General features: G+C 43.8%; 1 protein-coding gene across 8 annotated transcripts in view; it reads right to left on the bottom strand.

The window, feature by feature from the left end:
• The window catches only part of VDR (vitamin D receptor), a 100,156-nt gene that overhangs the window by 27,361 nt on the left and 49,417 nt on the right, over positions 1-23,378 (bottom strand). For all 8 annotated transcript variants that reach the window (XM_077328975.1, XM_077328980.1, XM_077328981.1 and 5 more), the window contains 3 exons: positions 18,774-18,845; positions 12,411-12,561; positions 4,466-4,596 (listed from right to left, as the gene is read on the bottom strand). In XM_077328975.1, the coding sequence (XP_077185090.1) occupies positions 4,466-4,596; positions 12,411-12,561; positions 18,774-18,837 (346 nt within the window). In that variant the 5' untranslated portion in view covers positions 18,838-18,845. The remainder of the gene's footprint in view (positions 1-4,465; positions 4,597-12,410; positions 12,562-18,773; positions 18,846-23,378) is intronic.

Here is a 23,378-nt window from a genome sequence, read left to right as displayed (position 1 = left end):
AAAACAGCTACTCAGTCCTTTTGAATTCAGTTGTAGTTCACAAAAACATTGGAGAAATAAAACTGTGTTAGTAATTAATGGCTGTCAATTTACCAGTTCTTGCTGATGTTTCCTTCTATTGCATCACAAGTTCAAATGTAAGCCACCCTGAGCTGCAAGGAAGGGTGGTATATAAATATAATAAAATAAATAAAGATGTCCTCTGTTTTATGATGCCAGCTGGGACAGACCTCCTTCGGCTCACCTTTGTATCATCTAAATCAGTATGGTAGAATATTAATCTTGAAAGGTTTACATGAAGTGCACGGAGGAAAGCCGCTCTAAATTAATGGCCAAGGGATGCATTACACACCTCAGAAATTATTTCAGATCATCAGTGCACATGATCTGACATGCTGGTAATGCAAAACGAGATGGGAACATGCCAATGGATAGGGCAGAACTGTTGTATTGCACAGACAGATTGGTCAAGTATGACAAGTGCAGTCTTCAGAACCACTTGGATGACATGTGGATTTGGACCACTGTGATATTCGTATAGACCTGGATGGGTTGGGAGGAAAAAACAGCCCTCGAAAAGGGTCCCATCCCCTGTCTTGCCAAGGCCCAGCCCTCACAAGAGAGGAAAGGGAGGGAGAAGGGGCCAGTCAGCTTTGCAGTTTTGCCAGCTCTGTCTTGTCCAAACTGGGTGCAGCTCTTCTGCCTTGGGCTGGATTGGACCAGATTGGACCATGTAAGGGGGAGGCCAGTGGCCCATCAGGAAATGCCCACTGGCTATAATTGCCAGTCCACCCCCCACATTTGGACTTAAATGAACATCTTATAGAGGAGCTACTTAAAATTATCTGACGGTATAGCAACAGCAATGCTCATTACTGATTGTTTATTAGAAGAGTAAAGCATATCTATTTTTTTCAAATTCTGATAAAGCAGCTCAGTCATCAATGAAATACGTTTTAAAAGCCTATACTGCCATTCTGTGATTAAAGGGAGGACAAATACCAGCTCCTTTCACACCGAATTATCTATGTGGACAAAACTGTGGTCAAATTGCAGCATCTATTGATAGGTGAGCGCAGGCCCTAAGAAGCCGCTTGGAGGGGCCAAGGTTATTCTGCAAAGCCAAACTTTATCACATTCAAGAGGCTGGCTCAAGTCCACAGGAGACAGGCTGTTTTCAAAACAATCGAGGCTGATCTTGTTTACTTTTTCAGTAGGATGTTTTGAAGACTCCCCCCTCTGGAACTGAACAGACCAGCTCTGCTTTAGAAATAACCAATTAATTAGAGGCGACAACTACCAGGCATCAATGGATGTAATTAACTAACTGAGCAATATACTAATGGAGCAATTAGTAAAAGGACCGTCATGGCAATACCTCTTAGAATCTGAGAGGATTCCTCCCACCCATTTTAACAGTACTTCCTTATAAAGACAGAAGCTAAAATCTTGCTCTCACACACTATCCTGTATCTTGTTTCTAAGCGCTTAAAAGGACCCCTCCCCCCAAAAAAAGAAAATAGGTGTGAAGGATAGCAAAATTTGGAATCCAGGACCCCAACACTTCAGATACAACAGAATACTTGCGAGATTTTTCTTGGAACCAACCAGAAATGCCACATAGGCAAAGGAATTAAGGACAGAGAATAGTTCAGACATTATCAACTCATGATTTAGGAAGCTTAGCCATGATTTATCACCTGAACTGATAAACCACAACACAGTTAAAAGGCTTTCCCTGTTTCTTGAAGTTGGGACTGTAGAGCTGATGGAAATGGAAAGCATAAAAGTGGCTGGTTCTAAACCAAGGGCATTTCCGCACATCATTAAAAATAGCTTCACGCCAGCTGAATGGCATGACGCTACATATAATCCCACCTCCTGGCCCTTCCTCAGCTTTTTTGCTGTCTCACTCTGTCGCCATTTCACGCTGCTCTCCCTCCACACGTGCTGCTGGAAATGGCAGAAGAGGGCAACGCGATTCATACGTAACTCTCTTCCGCCTGTCAATCAAGCCAAGCAATCCCCTTTCTCCATGTTTTAAAGGGCCTGCAATGCCCACTACTTTTTAAAAAATCAATAGTTTTCCGTTGAAACACCTATGCATCTAATCACAGATGCATAGAGCTTCTTTATTGCCACCACTTATGGAATCACAAGTCTTGCTTGTTTTAAAAATAAATCTAGTTTCTGATGGGGAGGGGAACCTTAAAGAGGCATGCTTTGTGCTACGACTTTTGGGGAAAATTTTTTTGCCTTTGCCTGCATGATTGAATGCCTATTAGTTGCTCTAGACAGTTCACTTAAAAAAAAAAAACCCTCCCGTCCCTGGGAGAAGGGAAAGGGAGGTAGGTGCGAGGGCGGGACACTGGAGGTGGAGATAGCGCTTCTTCTCCTCCATACATTTCTTTGCTGGTGGCTTGTTGGTTGCTCTCCAGTAGGTAGTGCTACATATGTTGGTGAATCTACTTTTTGGGATTCACCAACTAGTGCTTAAAAATGGGGGATGTAGCCGGCCATTGACTGCTCAGATGCTACACATTGCAGATGTCATGTGGAGGGGCCGGAATATAATGACAACGAAAGGTAAGACTCAGAAGCGGAGTCCTAACTTATAATACCACTCAACATGTGTGGATTGCAACAGCTATAAGCAGGCCATATTGCAAGGGGATGAAAAACAGCTGGCCCACACTTACAGAGAGCATGACCCTTTTAGTAATTTGGCCTACAGCTCACTGAAGCACATTCTGTTCCCATTCACATTTAACTAGCGGTCAGTTTGGAAAGCCTATTTTTAGCTACAGTCAGTTAAGATTTCCTTTATCAAGTAACTATTTCACTAAAAGGATCATTTTACAAGTTAACGGCCTCACTGTACACATCCACCGGATCTGCTTTGCAGTACTCGGAAAACATCTCATGGCCACACCGCTGCTGAGAAAGGCAAGTCTTGCCAATTCCATGAACTCACCAAAGGGAGCACAATTCTATGCACGCTGCCCTTTGCTCTTTCAGAGGGCCGCAGAAGTCAAAGTCCTCAGCTCTCTTCAGAGCTTATAATGCAAAGACGCTCCAAATAAGCAAAAAAGCCTGTCTAATGATTACAATAATGTACTTACATGGTTAAAAAAACACAAGAAAATGCTCTGTAAAATTTTGGCTTATGAGTCAGGCAGCTGAAGCCCTGCCAAAATGCTTTGTCACCAGAATATCCTAAACAGCTTCTTGACATCTACAGTTCAAATGCCAACACAGAGAAAACTGTTCAGATTTCTGCAGCTAGTGAATGGGGTTGTTGTAAGAGCATTTCCAGCAAATATCAGGAGAACTATGGAATAGTTTCCATGTAGCACTGTAAAATATGCAACACCTTAGACAAAAAACACCATTGCCCAGACATCAGATGCATGTGAAGTTTGGCCTCTAACTCTTCTTTGAGCATGCTTGTGGGTGTGTTCATGCATAAGGCTGGCAAAAGAGGCGCTATGTGAAAACTGTGACGGGGATATTGGTTGCTTTGTTCCAGTAGATATGCAAGAAAGTTAATTTTACTTGGATGGACAAAGATTTGAGGAGCTCTCGTTCATTCCCTGTCCTAGTCCTACATCTGGAATGGCAAGGTGATGTTTCCACGCACGGATGGATACAGCAATAGTGTGCGATGCCAATCATTTACATTCCAGGTTTCCCTGAAGTGACACCATGCCCTCACCAATGGACTTTATTGGACTTGCAGTCTTCAAGCGAAGGCTGGATACACACTTTTCTTGGATGCTTTAGGATGGTTAGGGCTGATCCTGCGTTGAGCAGGGGGTTGGACTAGATGGCCTGTATGGCCCCTTCCAACTCTAGGATTCTATGACTTTTTTCTTTCTCCCGCCTGTCAGAGGGCTTCCCCTGACAAGCATGCGCTAACCTTGTCCTTTCCAAAACAAACCTCTAAAAGCATCGCTTGGGTTCCTGTTTTGGATCCAGATCAGAAGTGCACTATCTAGAGCAGGGGTCGCCAACAAGGCGCCCATGGAGAGCCACGATGTCTATGAACATCTTTCTTGACACTCACCAAGTGTTCTTAGATAGTGGGTGACACTAGGTGTGGCTCTTACCTAGCAGGGCTTGTGACTGGCCACTGAAGACCTGATTGGCTGTCCGGATTTTTTAAAAGTTGCTTTCTGTAGTTATTGTTAAACCTCCCTGTTTTTGTCCCTACTGTGGCTAACAGGAGCTCAAGGGAGAATTTTCTATTGGGGCTGCCTAGTGCCATCATGAAAAAAATGGGCCTGTGTAAAAAAAAAAGAAAGAAAGAAAGAAAAAGAAATCTAAAGAGAGAGGGAAGAGAAAGAAATTGGACCAAACCAGGAAGGTGCAATTCTCGGAAGGCTGTTAAAGAAACCATTGAGAAATTGATGCAGAACCCCTGAAACACTTGCAGCGCGAGGCAAAATGCCGTGCAGTGACTCACATTCTTTCATCATGCCTATGTTGACGCAGCGCTTCAGCCGGCACGCTTGGCAATGTCGTCGGTTGTCTTTGGTGATTTTGCAGTCGCCGTTGAAGGGACACGTGAATTTTGCTTTTCTTTTCATGCTCCTCCTGGAAAAATAAACACACACACACAAAACATGACACCTCTGCTTGCAGGCGGTCAGACAAAGGTGTTTCCCACCAACGCCAGCTCTGAAAGCAAACAGCGTGACAGATCTGCATACAAAGCCACCTGCCCTCTAAGAGGGCGACATGCAAGGGATGACCAGGCCTAGGGCAAACATCCCCTGTGGAATGAATGATCTGTTTTCTTGGAGCTTGAATTATTTTAAAAGCAACCCTGTCACCCCGGTTTCATAGATGGTAAGAGTTTTCACACCTTCACAGTTTTCAGTCTAAACATTCAAGGGTTTTGTGGGCCACGGAGAGAGTAAGGAGAGGGGGGACATTCTTGTCAAACTGATAACACAGCTTGTTCTATAAAAGGAAAACATTAACCTGGGCTCAAATAGTTTTACAGGTTTAGGCAAAGCTATTTTGAACCAGCTGAACAGACATGTGGAAAAAACAAGAACTCAGAGCAGGAAAACAAGGACACCGAGCTCCTGTTATTGGTCCAATTACGCATGTTTCTAACCACTTTATAAAATTAAAAAAAACCCTTCCCCACCAAGGAAACGCCCTCCAGTGAGAGGACAAAGGATGTTATGCCCTATGACCAAAACAAACAAAGAAACAACTACAACAAAAAACTTCAGCTGTTGCCTGCAGCGTCCAAATGTGCCATTACCCAATTCTGACGTTGAAGCTCTAATCTTCTCTAAGACAAGCCACTTAAACGGCTGCTCAGAGTGTCCACAGAATGCTAGGCCACCTTATGGAACAGTGGTGCAATCCTAAACAGAGTTATACGTTTCTAAATCCATTCAACTGAACTGAATTAGAAGGATGTAATTATGTTTAAGACTGTACTGCAGCTGCCTTGTGCTTTCATAGACAAATAAACCCTTTCGTCAGATTCATGAAGCAAGCTGAGAATGGGGACAATCACACACACACACACACACACACACAAACACATGAGTTACACTGGAAAAATAAGCCAGTTAAGAAGGGTAAAATTAATGTTGGGGATACAACAAAGAATTGAGGGGAGGGGGACACAGCCATAATGGACAGCCAACAAATTCCGTATAGCCAGAAAGATTAGTGTTGGCTGCACTGTGCTTCAGTAATATAGTTTTCAAATACACCACTAAAACTATGCTGCTGCCCCCGGGGATGATAGGCTTATATCAGTTATGTTTTCGAGGCTTTAAGGGATCATCTTTCTAACTGGAGAGCGGGTGTGCAGGGAGCCAAGTAGGCCAGGTTTTGGAAGGGAAGCCAAGTAAGCAGCGCACAGCTTGCTCTTTTCTAGTGCTCCCAGAAACAGTTAGCAAACACTGTTGGGCACGGGAGGCGTGATCAAACTCCATCATCTACGCCCTTCCAAGAATATGGGAGTTTTGCTTGAGGAGGGAAAGGGTGAGCAGTAGGCTACATGGTGTGTGAGTGCTAGTCCCGCAGTTCTGAGGTTAGCCCATGGCTTCTAACTGCAGAGTACTGAGGTTGGATGGGGACTGCGAAGTCATTTGAGTCCCCTGTTTGTTGACAAAGCTCAAAAAGCTCTCTCAACAGTATCAACAAGCTACCCAGGGCTGCCTTTCCAGATCAAATAACGAAAAGGTAGAGGGACCTCTCACAAAGATCAGTCTTGAATTTTGAAACCTGTTGTGCAAGTATCATGCGGGACTCTTCAGCAGACTGGATGACCAAGGCACATGACTAGAAGACATAAAGAATACACTGCAGTATTTGAGAATGCAACGGATCTGCAGACAGCCTATGTATATGAAGAAAGTAGAGAGACAGTGGGGTTATGCACCTAGGTGTTGGCAAGTTTATACTTAGCGCTTATTCTAAAAACAGAGGCGCACACAGACGACACGTCTCTCTCTTCCCTACGCTAATTAAGCACAAGGAGGTGGGGCCTGAACAGATTTAGGGGAAAGTCAAACGTTATCTTGCACGATCATGCTTCGTTTTCCCAAGCAAATACCCTCCCCCCCATATAAACAGTGAACCAGCCCTCATATGTCAAACACCTACAGCAAAACTAAATCATAGCAATCGTATCAGTCCACTGAGGGCCACTTAATCACAAGGACTAGGAACTTCTTATGAAACCTCACACCGTTCTGAGGCAGGATGCATATGACAGGTGTAAGTTGCTTTCCATACTTCGCATCCCCAAACAAAACTTTGCCTGTGATACATTTTAACATTGGTAAAGCAGGACATCATTGACCATCTTGATTAAAAAATTGGTCTATATGGAGCAACAAATATTTTCATAGAACGCAAAAATAGTATTGTAATATATATATTTTTACTTGCAACTTAAGTACAATTTGCTAGGTGCCCCCAGATGTCCCTTCAAAAGTGGTACAATCTGGTCACCTTAATTTACTGGTCCCATTCTTTACCTAGGTATCACTTTCTCTTCCAGCAATTTGAATCATCTTCTGCCAGTAAACATGTTGTAATTTCTCCTTAAATCAAGAACTCTAACCTAAAATCCTTTGGGTTGCTGCATATTTAAAACAAATTCTCCTTACCACCGCTGAACAGAACTTATATGTTCTCTGGCATGCAGGATGGGAAATTAAAGTTGTATTAATACTTAATTATATACTTTACTTGAATTTTCCCATGTACCAAGGACAATCTTTGTCAAACACCTTCTACTGCTAAATGCGAAACAAATTCACAAATACCGAGTCTTGGGTCAGGTTAGGACAAGGTGAGAAGGCAGACAGAAAATCATGGGCCCTCAATACAAGGTAGGACACACCAAAGTGTTGTTATCTTTGAACTTCCCAACTGCAATAAACCCCTGTAACTCAATCCCTGAGCCAAGTAGGGTCACAAAGCTTATAGCAAGATGGGAAGGTACATGCTGAAGAGAACTCTTTCTCTCCCCCCACCTCCACTCCATTTTCTTTTTTCTGAGGGTTGAAGTCAGCAAGTCTTCCATTATGAAGTTAGCTAACTTTCCAAGATAACACTGATGTCTTCAAACTCTCTTTCTCCATATAAAGCATATCAGCATACAGAATGTTGGTTCTAGCAGTGAGTCAAAATATCAGCTAGGCAGTTGCCAAGAGGTGGAAAAGAATACAAGAAATCAAATCTATGATGATTATTTCAAAATACTTCACCACTGGTGAAGCTCTAGACCAAGGAGTAGTCAAACTGCGGCCCTCCAGATGTCCATGGACTACAGTTCCCATGAGCTCCTGCCAGCAAATGCTGGCAGGGGCTCATGGGAATTGTAGTCCATGGACATCTGGAGGGCCGCAGTTTGACTAACCCTGCTCTAGACCAACTCAAAGGGATTCGCTACCAGTGGCCGCAGTGTTTACCCATTTCAATTCATTTGTATTAGCTGATAACTTTTTTTTTCAAATAAAAAATACATGCAACCGGCAGGTATTGCTCCCTGCCAAGACATGCATTTCTTAAAGTCTTCTCAAAAGGACCAAGGGGCATAAGTGTTCATGAAACTCTCTTTAATCATGCTGAGGAAAATGTCCAGAGGGGTATTTCCACAACAGGCATCCTAATTTCTTGCTTCCAGATTTTTGTCTCAAGGTAGAGCACCACGGTTCCTTTGAAACAAGCAGCACATGCAGGTTTCTTCCAGGACACACCTTACTAGAGTGATATTTTTGAGGTCAGATAAATGCCACTGGGACTTTGGTTTCACCTTGGGCATCCTTCAAGCCACAGAAGTTCCTGTGCTTACCAAGATGTCAGTAAGTTCACAGTTGCCTTTGGCATATTTCTGAAAAGGACCCAGTAATGGAAACTCCAGCCTGCTTCGAAATTTATCCTGATGGTTATGCAACCTCCATATGGTGCCACAGCTAGGGGTGGGAATACAGGGATCTGCTGCTGCTGCTATTTTCTCTCTTCCCTCTCTTCTTGTTAAGATCTAGTACCACATGCCTGATGTGACATTACTGCATTTATTTATTCATTTGCTCATTTATTTGATTTATATCCTACCAACCATGGTGGGTTACTTGATAAAAAAAAACCCACATAAAAATACTCATTAAAACAGAACCCATTAAAACCATCCTCTGTCCAATTTCTGGCAGTAACGAACACCCCTCTTCCCCAACCTGTGCGGCTTCCACTTGGTGTGCCAGGGGGGCTCTCAAGCCAAGAGCCAACAGCCAGATGATCTAAAATGTGGTGGCAGTACCTTTCCAGGGGGACATCTGATCTTCCATGCCCTGGCCTCAACCGTACAACTGGTGGAAGAGCTCCGTCTTGCAGGCCCTGCGGCGTTTCCCAGACCCCTCATATTGCTAGCTGAAGGTAGATCACCCATGCCACATCAAACACTAACTTGGAAGGAAGGAGTACATGGTACTTCCAGAGAGCCAGCATGGTGGACAGACTCTAATATGGAGAACCAGGTTTCATTCTATACTCCTTCACATGCATTCAGCTGGGTAACATTGGGCTAGTCACAGTTCTCTTAGAGTTGTTCTTGAGGAGAAGTTCTCCTAGAGCGCTCTCTACCCCACCAACCTCACAGGGTGTCTGTTGTGGGGAGAGGAAGATGAAGGTTATAAGTTGCTTTGGGTCTTCAAGAGCAGGGTATAAAAAGCCACTTTGGAACTTCTTTGCAAAGTGACAAGTGGAGTGTAAAAAGACCCAGCTCTTTTTAAAAATTCATGTTCTTGTTCAGGGGCAGCTGTACATTAGATAGTCCCCCTGCAAAGGGAAGGCAGCTTTCTGCAGATTACCCCCACCTCCATAATTATTCGGGTTGAAACAGTGAAACTGAAAAAAATACCTTGCAGGCCCCCATGAGTCTTGATATGATCCAGTACAAATAAAGTTTTTTCCCCTAATTACTTCATTCTTTTTAAAAATAATGGCAATGGGAAGAAATCTTATGTAAAGTCACTATCAATAACACTACATCCCAAGTGAGGGATTAGTGCTATGGACAGAAAAGGATGCACTGCAATTGTGGTAGAAGCCCTGGGCATGTATGTGTTTTTTTTAAAGATAATAAAATCACTTGGAAACAATCAAACAATCAAAAGGGCGACCTGGTAAACACAGGAATGCAAAATTATGGGATAAATGTTGCCTGAATTCTTGGGAAAAAATGAGGGAGTGAAGGCTGTCAACCCCACAGAAAAAGCTAAAGTTTTGAAGTACACTGGCACCAAAAATCCTTACTATACATTTGGGAAATTCCTGGAGATTTGGGGTAGAGCCTGGGGAGGCGAGGGACCATAGGATGGTATATTGCCATAGACTCCACCCACTAAAGCAGCCATTTTTTCCCTGAGGAACTGATCTCATAGACTGGATATCAGTTGTAGTTATAGGAAATTTCCAGTCTGCCCTACTCAGAGGAAGACTCTGTACAAGTCTCTTTCTAAATCAGCCTTTTCCAACTTTTTTATCATTGAGAAATTCCTGAAACATTCTTCAGGCTTCGAGAAACCCCAGAAGTGGCATGATCGTGCTAAATATGGGGGGGGGGGGAAGCATAGCTGTGTACACGCCCACCCGGGGCCCTTTCCCTTCCTACCCTCTCCAGGCCCAACACTAGCCATTTAGGGAGACGGTCGACATGACCATATATGGTCCTATCACCCCATAAATGTTTAACAATTAAAAATAATTAACTTCCACCCATTTGGGAAACCCTTCAAAGGCTGTCAAGAAATCAGAAGGTTCCACAAAACCCTGGTTGAGAAAGTCTGTTGTAAATGTTTTTGGTGCATGAATAAGAAGTTCCTGACAGCTAGAGCAGTTTCTCAGTGGAACAGGCTTCCCCGGGAGGTGGTGGCTTCTCCATCTTTGGAAACGTTTAAACAGAGGCTGGATAGCCATCTGATGGAGAGGCTGATTCCGTGAAGGTAAAGGTGACAGTGGATGAGCGATTGGGATTTGAGTGTCCTGCATAGTGCAGGGGGTTGGACTAGATGATCCATGAGGTCCCTTCCAACTCTATGATTCTATGATTCTAATAAAACTCTCAGTTTTAGTTCAGAAAAAATCAGCATGCCTCCATTATCAGGAGTTTGGGAAACACTGGTTCCTGACAACTGGAGTTTTGACGCTAAAATCTTATTGGTCTCTAAAGTGTTACAGGTCTCTAAAGTGTTAGAGTTCTACAAGAGACTGACACAGGTACCCTTTGAAACTGATTACCTGGTACAGGTAATGCAGCAGATGCTTCAGTCAGTGTCTCATAAAGATGATTAATAGCCTGCACTGACGTCTATCATGTCTAGGACAGAAAGCACATACCTGGTTAGCTGAGGGCACTAACCCTTGTGTGTGGAAAGGCACACCAAGTTATTGGCTTAAGCAACAGCAATTGACGAAAATGTCGTGTTTCTGGTTTGCCGAGTTGCCCAACTGGAATCCTGGCTGCGAGGCTACAGTTGGATGCTAAACAGTCTACTCCATAGCAAACATAGTAAAATGGATATGCCTGCTGCAGAGATCCCAAAATAAGGGAAATTGCCCTTTTGAAATCCAGTCATATCTATGGCATATATAAATGAGGATTTTTTTCCTGTATAAGTCACACCCCAGTTATAATTATGCCTACTATTAGTCAGAATATTTAATAAACATTTCCCAGGGAATAAACCTCCTGTGCCGTCAATACAGAAGTGCAGCTCAGGATGGAGAAATAGAGGCTTCTTATCAGATATGCTAAATATGGATCATTTTTGGAATCCCCAGAACTGATGGAGACATGATGCTGGCTTCCCACTTGGTTAAGAGTGGTTAACATGGTTAAGAGACGGAGGGACACCTGCCCACTCATTTCTCACTGTTTCCTTTCAGCACGCCCTAACCACACATGCACCCAAGCCTCATACTCACATACAACGGTACATTTAGATCTTCTTGCCTGCCCACACATCAGAGGTAGACAAGCTGTGCATGTAAGAGCAGCCCACAAGAAGGATAAAGTATTAAAGGTAAAGGTAAAGCACCCTGTGCAAGCATCGAGTCATGTCTGACCCTTGGGGTGACGCCCTCCAGCGTTTTCATGGCAAACTCAATACGGGGTGGTTTGCCAGTGCCTTCCCCAGTCATTACCGTTTGCCCCCAGCAAGCTGGGTACTCATTTTACCGACCTCGGAAGGATGGAAGGCTGAGTCAACCTTGAGCCGGCTGCTGGGATCAAACTCCCAGCCTCATGGGCAGAGCTTTCAGACTGCATGACTGCTGCCTTACCACTCTGCACCACAAGAGACTCGGATAAAGTATTACTGGTATCCAAAAGCTCTGTACTACACTTGTTCCCCAGGCTACATGTACTATGAGAAATCTTCTGTATGGACATATCCTAATTGACAGCCAGCAATTTTCTGTTTAACTAAAAGGCTGGACTATATTCAACAATGAACTACTTGCAGTTTTCTTCTAGTCCAACCCCCTAGTAAAAAGGGGCTCTATAATTATTTCCCCTCTGGCAGGTTTTCCAATCCCACCTGGGTGAAGAGGCAGGAAGAGGCAAAGATCGATTTCCCTAATTGCACCTTTAACTGCAACCTTCTGCAGCAGCATTGCTCTTCAAATATCACCAATTCAGTTACCATTTCTAAGCACGGTGCATGGAATTTGCTTCATAATCTAATAAGAAATGGTCCAAACAGATATTATCCTGGTGCCAGATATCTAACACTTATCTTGCCTGGTCATGGACACTTTCATTTGAAGGAACCCAAGAGAATTTAATACATATGCGTTTGATTTGTGGGCTGAAGTGCAGAACCTTAAAACTATAATGCCACGATGAAAGTTAAAGAGTTGCATACCTAAAGAATCCTTTGCAACCTTCACATGTCATAGCATTAAAATGAAAGCCAGTAGCTTTGTCTCCGCAGACGCCGCAGATGCGGGGAACGTTCTTATCGAACTCATTGGTTGGATCAGAAAACGATGGGCAAGCAGCCTCAGGCTCCATTTCTAAGAAGAAGAAAAAATGAAAATGTTAAATAAATTACCTTCTTCACAAAACCACTTTCTGAATCAAGTCTCATTCAGGAGCAGCAGGCAAGAAACACTGTGCAAAAGCCAGAAAGGATTTTTTAAAAATGAAGTAAAAAAGAAATTTTACTGAGACGTAACAAACTCCTCCGATACAAGGTATGTATATCCCTATCCCTATATTCCTATATGTATATCCCTATGTCCCTAACTCCCACTGCAGTCAATTCTGCTTTGTTTTGCCATCTTTACATGAGGCTGGGAGTTCAATCCCAGCAGCTGGCTCAAGGTTGACTCAGCCGTCCATCCTTCCGAGGTCGGTAAAATGAGTACCCAGCTTGCTGGGGAGGTAAACAGTAATGACTGGGGAAGGTACTGGCAAACCACTCCGTATTGAGTCTGCCATGAAAACGCTAGAGGGCGTCACCCCAAGGGTAAGACATGACTCGGTGCTTGCACAGGGGATACCTTTACCTTTACTATCTGTAAAGGGGTTGCGGCTCAGTGGTAGAACATCTGCTTTGTATGCAGAAAATCCCAGGTTCAAATCCATGACATCTCCAGCTAAAAGGATCAGGTAGGAGATTAGGAAAGACCTTCAACCCGAGACCTGGACAGACAGAGCAGACGGCACTGACCTCACAAAATATCTTCTAATCCAAGGGCAAAGATGTGAAAAAGATCATGAATCTCTTGTTGTTAAAAGGCAAAAGGCTGTTCTCAGCACTTTGCACTTTCAAGGGAAAAGGACAGGGCTCCTTAGAAGACAATCTTTTCTTCCTTTGCAGTGCTAATCAACCCAGGATGGGTGTAAGGGGGGGGGGGTTAATTAGCACAACTACACAGAAATTGAATTATGAAGCTCCCTCTCCCCTCCTCTCACAGAAATCAGCCTAATTCAGGGCTATACACACCTGTAATTAACCTTTTAACAACAAATGTAGTCTCAAAGAAATCCCAGATGTGAAATTAAGTGTCGTGACCATGGGAACAGGTCATGATAAATAAAACCCTAAACACGAGTTGACCAATATGTGTGGTTAATGTACTAGATAAAATAAATTAGTGAAGGAGCCCCTGGAGCATCCCTGAAGTGGAATCCAATAGCTATAGCTCTGCAATACACAGGTTGTGGATGGACAGGAAGACTCAGCGGTTAAAATGTACACCTGCAAGGCTAAGGCTGAAACCACACAGATCTGCCTCACTGACATTACACCTGGATCTGCCCGAACAGAGTAGGCTTCTGGTTTCTGAACAACCTGCTGTTTGCCTCTTAACAACTTCTCCCTCACAAAAACTTGACCCCAGCTAAGATCACTTCAGTTACTGAAGCTTGGCTAGGGAACGTTCCCAGGAAGTTTAGTGTACTCCTTTTGTTTTAAAAACTGAACAATTTCCTACCCTTGTTTTAATGTAAGTGGGACAGACCTGGCCTTAAACACGCGACTCTGCTGCTACTCTGTGTATGCTAAGAGCCGAAGCAGACATGGCATTCTACATATGTATGTTCACAGGTACACCTAAGTTTCATGTCCATCTGTTTGCTCTCTTTGCCCATGCCCCTCCTCTAAGCTATGGGTTGGGATGGAGGGGGAAGCTGCCAGTGCACTAATCTGATTCTCTTCCCCTGCCTCTCATCACCCTGAAGGCTGGAACAGCATGGGGTCTGGGCAGCTATGTGAGGGAAAGAGAGAACAATAATCACTCAATGGTAAAGAGGCTCTTCAATCTTTTGACTACTAATTGAGGTGATACATCACACTTTCTCAACACTATTACCATTGAGAACCCCCTGAAACATTCTTCAGGCTTCAAGAAACCCCAGAAGTGGCGCAATTATGCGGAATATGGTTGGGAAACATAGCTGTGAACACACCTACCCGGGGCCCCTCCTTTCCCACCTCGTCCAGGCCCATCATTGGCCATTTTGGAAGGGGGAGGCCAGGTCGATATGACCACACATGGACATATCCCCCGATAAATGTGTAACAAATTTTACAAATATATTAAAACAGAAACCCATCAAGAGAAAGCCTGACACATTCAGTGCGGTGCTGGGTCTGGATCTAACCAGAGAGACTTAAAATGCAGGCAGTATACAGGTGGGAAGCATCGTCTGGTCAGGCCCCGAGGCCGAACCTAAGGCAAGGATCATCTCTTGCTTTCTGACATGTAACAGACAGAGTCAATGACGTCCTCGGACCAGCTCTGTTATCCCTCCATCCTCCCCAACTACTTTCAAAAACATCCCACCAGCTAGAGCAGGCTAACAGTTGCTCAAAATGGCATTTCAAAAAAGAAATAGAAAAAAGGGGAAGTGGACAACTTTACTGCATCAACAGTTCCTCCCTCCCCTCCCCCAATTGGAAATTCACTCTCAACTGTAGACTTAATCCAGCTCCTCTTTGAGTAAAGGCAAACATTGACAGTCTCCTAAAATAGGAAGTGCGCTAATTAGTTACTATGTTAACTACATGGCTAATTTTATACTAACCCATGACAGCCTTTGAATGTCAGCTTTCCTTTAAACCTCAGGTTTTCCCTGTGATTAGAAAGAATAACACGGGAATGGGCCATAACTCTCACTGCCTTCCCTGCACGAGCGGTAATTTAGGAAGGAGCAGAAGCAGGGCCACTCGCCTCACTCGTGTTGGGTCTGTAGCTAAGAAGGGAACTTACATGATGTTACACGGGGTAGTCAAACTGCAGCCCTCCAGATGGCCATGGACTACAGTTCCCATGAGCCCCTGCCAGCGTTTGCCAGCAGGGGCTCATGGGAATTGTAGTCCATGGACATCTGGAGGGCCGCAGTTTGACTATCCCTGATGTTACAGCTTTTTGCTTTCAGTGCAGCTGGTAAAACAGGCCACAGTTTGCAACTTAAATAGCATTGTCCAAACCTCACTGGAAGAAAGTGCTTTGCAATAACTTTATGTAATTTAAAGCTCATGTGTTTAATACAGTCTTTCTTGACTTTTTTACCATTGAGAAACCCCTGAAATGTTCTTCAGGCTTCGAGAAACCTGAGAAGTAGCGCTATCATGCCAAATGTGGCTGGGAAGCATAGCTGTGGATATGCCCACCTGGGGGTCCTCCCCTTTCCCACCTCCGCCAGGCCCATCACTGGCCCTTTTGGGAGGGAGAGGGGGGTCAACAAGACTCTATATGGTCATATAACCCGATCAATGTTTAACAAATTTTAAAAATATATTAAAATAATTAACTCCCACCCATTCAGGTAACGCTTCCAGGGTCGTCAAGAAACCCCAGAGTTTCATGAAATCCTGGTTGAGGAAGCCTGCTTTAATGAACTATCTAAAGCTTTTATTCTCTTGATCCAATGAATGCTACGAAGCTGAAACCACTATTAATGCATTAGAAAGGCGTTTCTGAGCCAGTGGTGAATCGCCTTTTGATAATACCCTTTCAGGAAACATATACATAGTAGACCATACATTGAACATGAGTCAGCAGTGTGACTCAATGGCTAAATAGGCAAATGGGATTTTGGGCTGTATCAAACGGAGTATCGTGTCCAGATCACGGGAGATGATGGTACCGCTTTACTCTACTCTGGTTTGACCTCACTTGGAGTACTGTGTACAGTTTTGGGCACCCCAATTGAAGAGGGATGTTGAAAAACTGGAACGTGTCCAGAGGACGGCAACGGGTTTATGTAAGCCGCCTCGAGCCTTCGGGGGGAGGCGGGGTATAAATATAAATATAATAATAATAATAATAACAAAGATGGTGAGGGGTTTGGCGACCAAGACATATGAAAAAAGGCTGGGGGAGCTTGGTCTATTTAGGAGAGGAGACGACTGAGAGGGGATCTGATAACCATCTTCAAGTATTTAAAAGGGTGCCATATGGAGGATGGAGCAGAATTGTTCTTTCTTGTCCCAAAGGGACAGACCAGAATGAATGGGATGAAATTAATTCAAAAGAAATTCCATCTAAACATCTGGAAGAAGTTCCTGACAGTTAAGCGGTTTCTCAGTGGAACAGGCTTCCTCGGGGGGGGGGGGTTCTCCATCTTTGGAAATTTTTAAACAGAGGCTAGATAGTGTCCTGCATAGTGCAGGGGTTGGACTAGATGACCCATAAGGCCCCTTCCAACTCTGTTATTCTATGATTCTATGTACCAGAACTAACAAGTAGTTGTGGTCACTTGTTAGATATCCCAGAAGAGCTGTTAAATGTACTGAGTTACATTAGGTTCTGTTCAGACAAAAGGGAAGTCAGCATGGATTTGTCTCCAACAGGTCCTGTCAGACCAACCTGGTTTCATTCTTTGACCAAGTAACAGGTTTGCTTGATCTGGGAAATTCGGTTGGTGTCGTTTACTTGGATTTTAGTAAAGCTTTTGATAAGTTTCCTCATGATGTTCTGATGGATAAATTGAAGGACTGCAATCTGGATTTTCAGATAGGTGGATAGGGAATTGGTTAGAGAACCGCACTCAAAGAGTTGTTGTCAATGGTGTTTCATCAGACTGGAGGGAGGTGAGTAGCGGGGTACCTCAAGGCTCGGTCCGGTACTTTTTAATATATTTATTAATGATCTAGATGAGGGGGTGGAGGGACTACTCATTACGTTTGCAGATGACACCAAATTGGGAGGACTGGCAAATACTGGCAAATGATAGCCCTCTTTAAGTATTTGAAAGGTTGTCACTTAGAGGAGGGCAGGATGCTGTTTCTGCTGGCTGCAGAGGAAAGGACACGCAGTAATGGGTTTAAACTACAAGTACAACGATATAGGCTAGATATCAGGAAAAAAAATTTCACAGTCAGAGTAGTTCAGCAGTGGAATAGGCTGCCTAAGGAGGTGGTGAGCTCCCCCTCACTGGCAGTCTTCTGTGAGGCCCCTTCTATGATTCTGCGATGTGGATGAACCTGGCTTGTTGAGATGCCCCTGCCTCCCCCAATTACCTGCACAACAGGATTAAAAACTTCTGAGTTACACAGATTTTCAACCTTCCATCTGTTATGACAACTGAAGAAGAATGGTTGGTTTTTTATACCCTGCTTTTCACAACCCGAAGGAATCTCAAAGCGACTTACAATTGCCTCCCCTTCATCTATCCACAACAGACACCCTAAGAGGTAGATGGGGCTGAGAGAGCTCTGACAGGACTGATCTGTGAGAACAGCTCCCATGGGACTGTGACTAGCCCATGGAAACCCAACTGGTTGCATGTGGAGGAGTGGGGAATAAAACTCAGCTCTCCAGATTAGAGGCCATTGCCCCTAACCATTACACCAAGGTGGCTCCCGAGTGTTAGGGCAAGCGAGAAGTTGTTTCTTCTCCACAAACAAAAATGCTAAACCAATATGTTTAGAATCCATTTGTGGGGAACAAACAGGTCTGAATTTGTCTGGGCACCTGCCTCTCATCCTCTTCACCCCTCAGCAGCCTTCTCTCCAGTTCCAGCCCAGTGAAGCCTGGCTTGACAGCACAGGTGGTCAAACAAGGAAGACCCCTATTCCTGTAGACGCCATAATCCTAACCAGACACAGAACAACAAACATTTGTACTAAGTACCCAATGATGACCAAAGAGAATTTCTGAGAGACAGGGCTGAAACCAAATCCCTATAACTCATGTTCATAAAATGTCTCGTCCCTATATCAGCAGATACAGGTCTCCTCCAAACTAACAAAAGTATTTAATTTTCAACCTAGCATAAAGTTATCTTGTTTACCAAGGGGTCTTTAATTATCAAGCAAGCATTTATATAATACTTAGGATATTCAAAAGTGCATATATAATTTTGCGGTAAACCTTATGACACTGTAAGGCATATCTGTATTACTGAGACTAGGTTTAAAGGCCACCAGCAGAGGCCAAGGAAAAGTGAGATTCAAACCAGGGACACTGCAACACAGTTTCTTTCCTGCTTAGGTTGTATGAGCTTCCACACAAGTTGAAAATCTGCATATTCCTATCTTGAAAGTTGATTACATATGAAATTACTTCTCTTTCTGATGGCAAAACAGCCTTGTTGGATATAACAATTTTTAAAATAACACCATGCAAATCTTAAAGAAAGTGATGACTTCTGTACTTCCTTCAGAGGGTTTTTTTTTAAAACACATGCATTAAGAAATAAAGATACATAATTCTATGAATGGGGGTAGGAGACACATCACAACAATATTTAAGGAAAAAAGGAGGTAAGTTACCGAAATCCAGGTCATGATGTATATCTGGCTGGAATAGTCCCCAGGAGTCCTGATACTGTGACATGGAGCCACCTGTGATCCAAAAAACATTGAAAAGTGAATGGCTTTACATCCAGCTGTCGCCAAAAGAGTTTAAATACTTTCAGTTTGGGAATTCACCCCAGCGTTCAACTCCAACCCCTTTGACGTAAGCAACATAAAGAGTGAGGTGTGGCACTCGGCAACTAATTCACCACACCCAAAAAGGCCTCGCAAAATACAAGGTGTCAACTCAGTGCTGCCTCCTAAGATCTTATAACATCGTGGGGTAGATGGCAGAGATAATATTAACCCCACAGTACATTACTGTCAAGGTAATTTAAAGAGTTCTCAGGATGATAATTTACATTTGCTATTCAAATAGTGGCCTTGAACAGGAAAGGGGATTTCCCCTATACAGTGTCACTCTGTCTCTCCAAAGGTTTTAATGAAACAGGATGCAGTTACAAGGAATAATCCCATGCCAATTAATTGAAGTATATTTTAGTTTCAGTGTTCACCTTGACAAGCATCTCTAGTGGAACAATGTTCTTCTGAGGCAGGGTAGAAGTAGGATGGTATTCAAGAGATCTCTCCTGTTTTAGCGCTACTATTTTATTTTAATAACAAATCCCACTTGTAGGCAATATAATGTAAGAAAAACTAGATATTTTTTCTATCTAGTCTAGAAGAGATTGTGTTGGGAAGCCAACATGCAGGGTATGAAGAAGAGAAGAAGAGTTGGTTCTTATATGCCGCTTTTCTCTACCCGAAGGTGTCTCAAAGTGGCTTACTATCGCCTTTCCTTGTGAGGAAGGTGGGGCTGAGAGAGCCCTGATATTACTGCTCAGTCAGAACAGCTTTATCAGTGCTGTGGCAAGCCCAAGATCCCCCAGCAGGCTGCATGTGGGGGAGCGCGGAATCAAACCCGGCTCGCCAGATTAGAAGTCCGCGCTCCTAACCATGACACCAAACTGGCAATAGCTCTCTCCCACCATTGTTCTACAGCAACTAGTATTTAAGGAACAATTCCATTTAGCTATGGGATATGCATATAGTCCACTCTGAAGGAGGTTCTCCTCACAAATGCCCATGGTTGCCTGGCTTCTAGGAATCCTAAAGCTTGGGCATGTGCAGCATTTCTTCTGACAGTCACCCTTTTAATCCCCCCCCTTTTTTGCTAGTACAGTTTTTCCAAAAGCAGCACAAAATTCAAATCAAGCTACTTCTTATTACCAAGGATTTTAATGCATTTAAGTGACATTGAAACAGGCCAAGTTCTCTTTTCCCGCCTACCCCATTTTTACAGATTCTCCAGCCAAGTCAAGGGATATTCCCCAGTAGTGTTTAAGAAAGCCTCCTCTTCCTCCCGTCACAATTTCTCAGAATTTTATACACACACACACAGAACGATAGAGACAGAATTCAGGGCTGCCAACTTCCAGGTGGAACCTGGAAATCTCCCAGAATCACAACTGATTTCCATACGCTCCAGATGACAGAGAACAATCCTCCAGGAGAAAATAGCTGTTTTTGGAGGGTGGACTCCAAAAGCATTATACTCCACTGGGATCCCTTCCCTCTCTTGGCTCCAACCCCAAATCTCCAGGAATTTTCTAACTTGAGGTTGGCAACCCTAATACTATAGTAATGCTATACATTAAACTCAGTTTACTTTGTGATATCAGCTGTTACAGAGTTACATCATCTTATAAAACCATAACCCCACACACCGTATTTACAATCGCCTCTACTTTTCCCATCTCATGTGACTGTTTTCACATTCTGGGGATAAAGAACAATGATTTCTCAAAGGCCCTGTTAGATATCTTTACATTCACTTCTGGCACTTTTGAAGCTGGGACCTCATTAACTTGTAATCAAAGTTCAAGAAAACACAAATTAAGTGGAGCCCTTGAAATGCAGGCTACTATATCATGGGTAATAAACTATCCAGCAGTGGGGTCAGGTAGCCCTTTGTAACGTCCTTGTATTTGAGCAACACTGATGCCATTCATATAGATAGATCAGTTCAGGCATTAGCACCTTACCTGCGGCGGAATGTCTCCTGCTTAAAAAGCTGCACACCTGAAATGCAGCCAGTGGAACGCACAAGCCCCTTCCTCATTCAACGGGCAAGACTTGACATCCAAAATGCACTTCCACTATGTAAGTTCCCTTTAAGATAACACCCAAAGCCATTCTTTGTAAAACTCTGAGATTTTTGTTTTGTTTTTAACTCCTACAGCTCTAAAGACAACTCAAGATTTCTGAGAACTACTCTACAGTTCCAGGAAGGGTTTCATCAACAGCATTTTTAAAAAGCAATCTTTTTCCCCCTTCTATTTTGGCATCTTCAGGGTAGTCCCTCTTCCTTTGGGCTACATGATCACTCTGGGCAAATTTCCCTGGTAAAGATTTTGCTCTCTAACACAAACAAGTGGAGATAGCCTTGACCTTGGCCATAAAACCTCCCCACTATCTTTTAAGCAATCTACAAAGACTCCAACTGGTTTGACTAAAGGTCTCATTGCTTCCTTGCTGGCGATAGCTGAAATCTCTCTGGCTGGTAACTGGGCTAAAGTTAACTATCTTATGAACATGCATTGGAGATGTGAGTCATAATAACCCTTGCTTCCAAGCTAGAGAGATGAAAGAACATAGCCCTAGTTGACAGCCACCAGAACACAGCCTATGTAACACAAGTTTGCCTGTCTCCCATGTAACATTCACCACTTGAGACATCGCAACAAATACTTCTCCCAATCAGTAATAGCATGGCAGAGAGGCATAAGGGTGAAGGAATCAAACAAGAACAGCCAGACACATGTAGCCTTAGTAGTTTGAATTTATTTAATTGTATTTGTGGTGGAATGGGCCAACTCTGGCCTGCAAGCCCTGTTCCTCCCTCCGCTCCTGGGTTTTCCCAACACTTGGAGAGGTAACCACTTACCACTACTTAACATTTGTAAGGAATTGCCTGCCGGGAGGGTCAGGACTCCCAGATCTGAGGCCTAGAGGAATAACCTAGAGGAATAACCTCCCCCTGGCACTCCTTTTAAAATAGTGTATCCAAGACAGAGTGCGTGTGCATGTGTGTGGTATAGAGCAGTGGTCCCCAACCTTTTTTAGGCTGGGGACCAGCAGGGCAACTGCCGCGCTCGCGCACCGCACATGCGCGCCCGCTCCCGTGCACATGTGCCATGCACGGCCGAAATCGTGCATGCGCACCAGCGCACATGTGCCATGCACGGCCAAAATCACGCATGCGCGAAAGTGCCACACATGCGTGATTTTGGCCGCACATGGTGCATGCGCGGGCCAGCCACGCATGTGCAATGTGCGGGCGCGGCCCTGATTCCCTCTCCCCCCCCTCCCGCAGTAAGAAGCTTCCCGGGCCGCAAGCTTGCAGCCTGGGAAGTTTTTTACTGCGGGGGGGGGGCGGGAGAGGGAACCGCGGACCGGCGCCATGGCCTTTGCAGCCCGGCACCGGGCCGCAGCCCGCAGGTTGGGGACCACTGGTATAGAGAACCACTACCAGCATTCACAGTTACGTTACTTATTAGAAGAAGAGTTCTACCCCCAACATCTCAAGGTATTTCCCAACCCAGAGTTGGCCACGCTATTCATGTAACATCGTCGAAAGTTTGGAAGAATTCAAGTTCAGGATTTTTAAAAATATTTCTTGAGGAACCAAAATCCAATGTAAACTAATAAAGTAATTCAACCACATTACTCAATTAAATGCATCAACTTAAATTAGACTACATCACCGGTATTTTCTTCTAGGCCGAACATATGAATGGTTGAATAACTTAATTAGAGCAGGGTTTGGAAATCCATAAGTAAACAAAGATTATTTCATTAATTTATTTCCTTAGATTTTTATACTGCCCTCCCCATACGGCCCAGGTAGATGAGGTAACCATTATAGGGGTGACACGTAGCAAAGTTCTGACTTGTAAAACTGAAGAGTTTTTCTCTCCTCAGTTTCAACACAGCTCTACCAAGACAAGAGTTACAAGCCCATTTGATCTCTGAAGTCAAAGAAATGAAAGAGTTTTGCTCTCAATTAAGGAGGGCCAATAATACATTTCTAGGAAGGTGACCAGATTTTAACACTGGTAAAGCAGGGCACCATTGACCAGGGGGAGGGGGGGTTCTTGATTAAAAATTTGGTCTATATGGAGCAACAAAAATTCTCATAGAATGTATAGAACGCAAAATAGTATTGTAATATGTATTTTTTAAATTTCAACATAAGTACAATTTGCCAGGTGCCCCCAGATGTCCCTCCAAAAGTGGGACAATCTTGTCACCTTAATTTCTAGGCGACTCGATAATCCAACTACATCTCTCAATTGCCTGATACCATTGCTTCTGACCTCATTTTTCAAGTTCCTGTCAAGTGCCAGAAGAAAACATATATAAGGCCTCAAAGAGTTTGTTGCTAATAAGCCTTTCAAGCAGGAAACATAAAGCCTGTGGGGAAAGTTCTACAAGTGTTTTTGTTAGAAGCCTTCTATGTTCTGGATGCAGCTGCTGTGAGAGGATATTGAATGTCGATACTCTTGTTAGGCAGCAAGA

This window comes from Paroedura picta, chromosome 3, assembly GCF_049243985.1.
Source record: "Paroedura picta isolate Pp20150507F chromosome 3, Ppicta_v3.0, whole genome shotgun sequence".
In the NCBI taxonomy this organism is placed as follows: Eukaryota; Metazoa; Chordata; class Lepidosauria; order Squamata; family Gekkonidae; genus Paroedura; species Paroedura picta.
The sequence above is the reverse complement of the archived record's forward strand: the minus strand, read 5'-3'. Positions and strand labels throughout refer to the sequence as shown.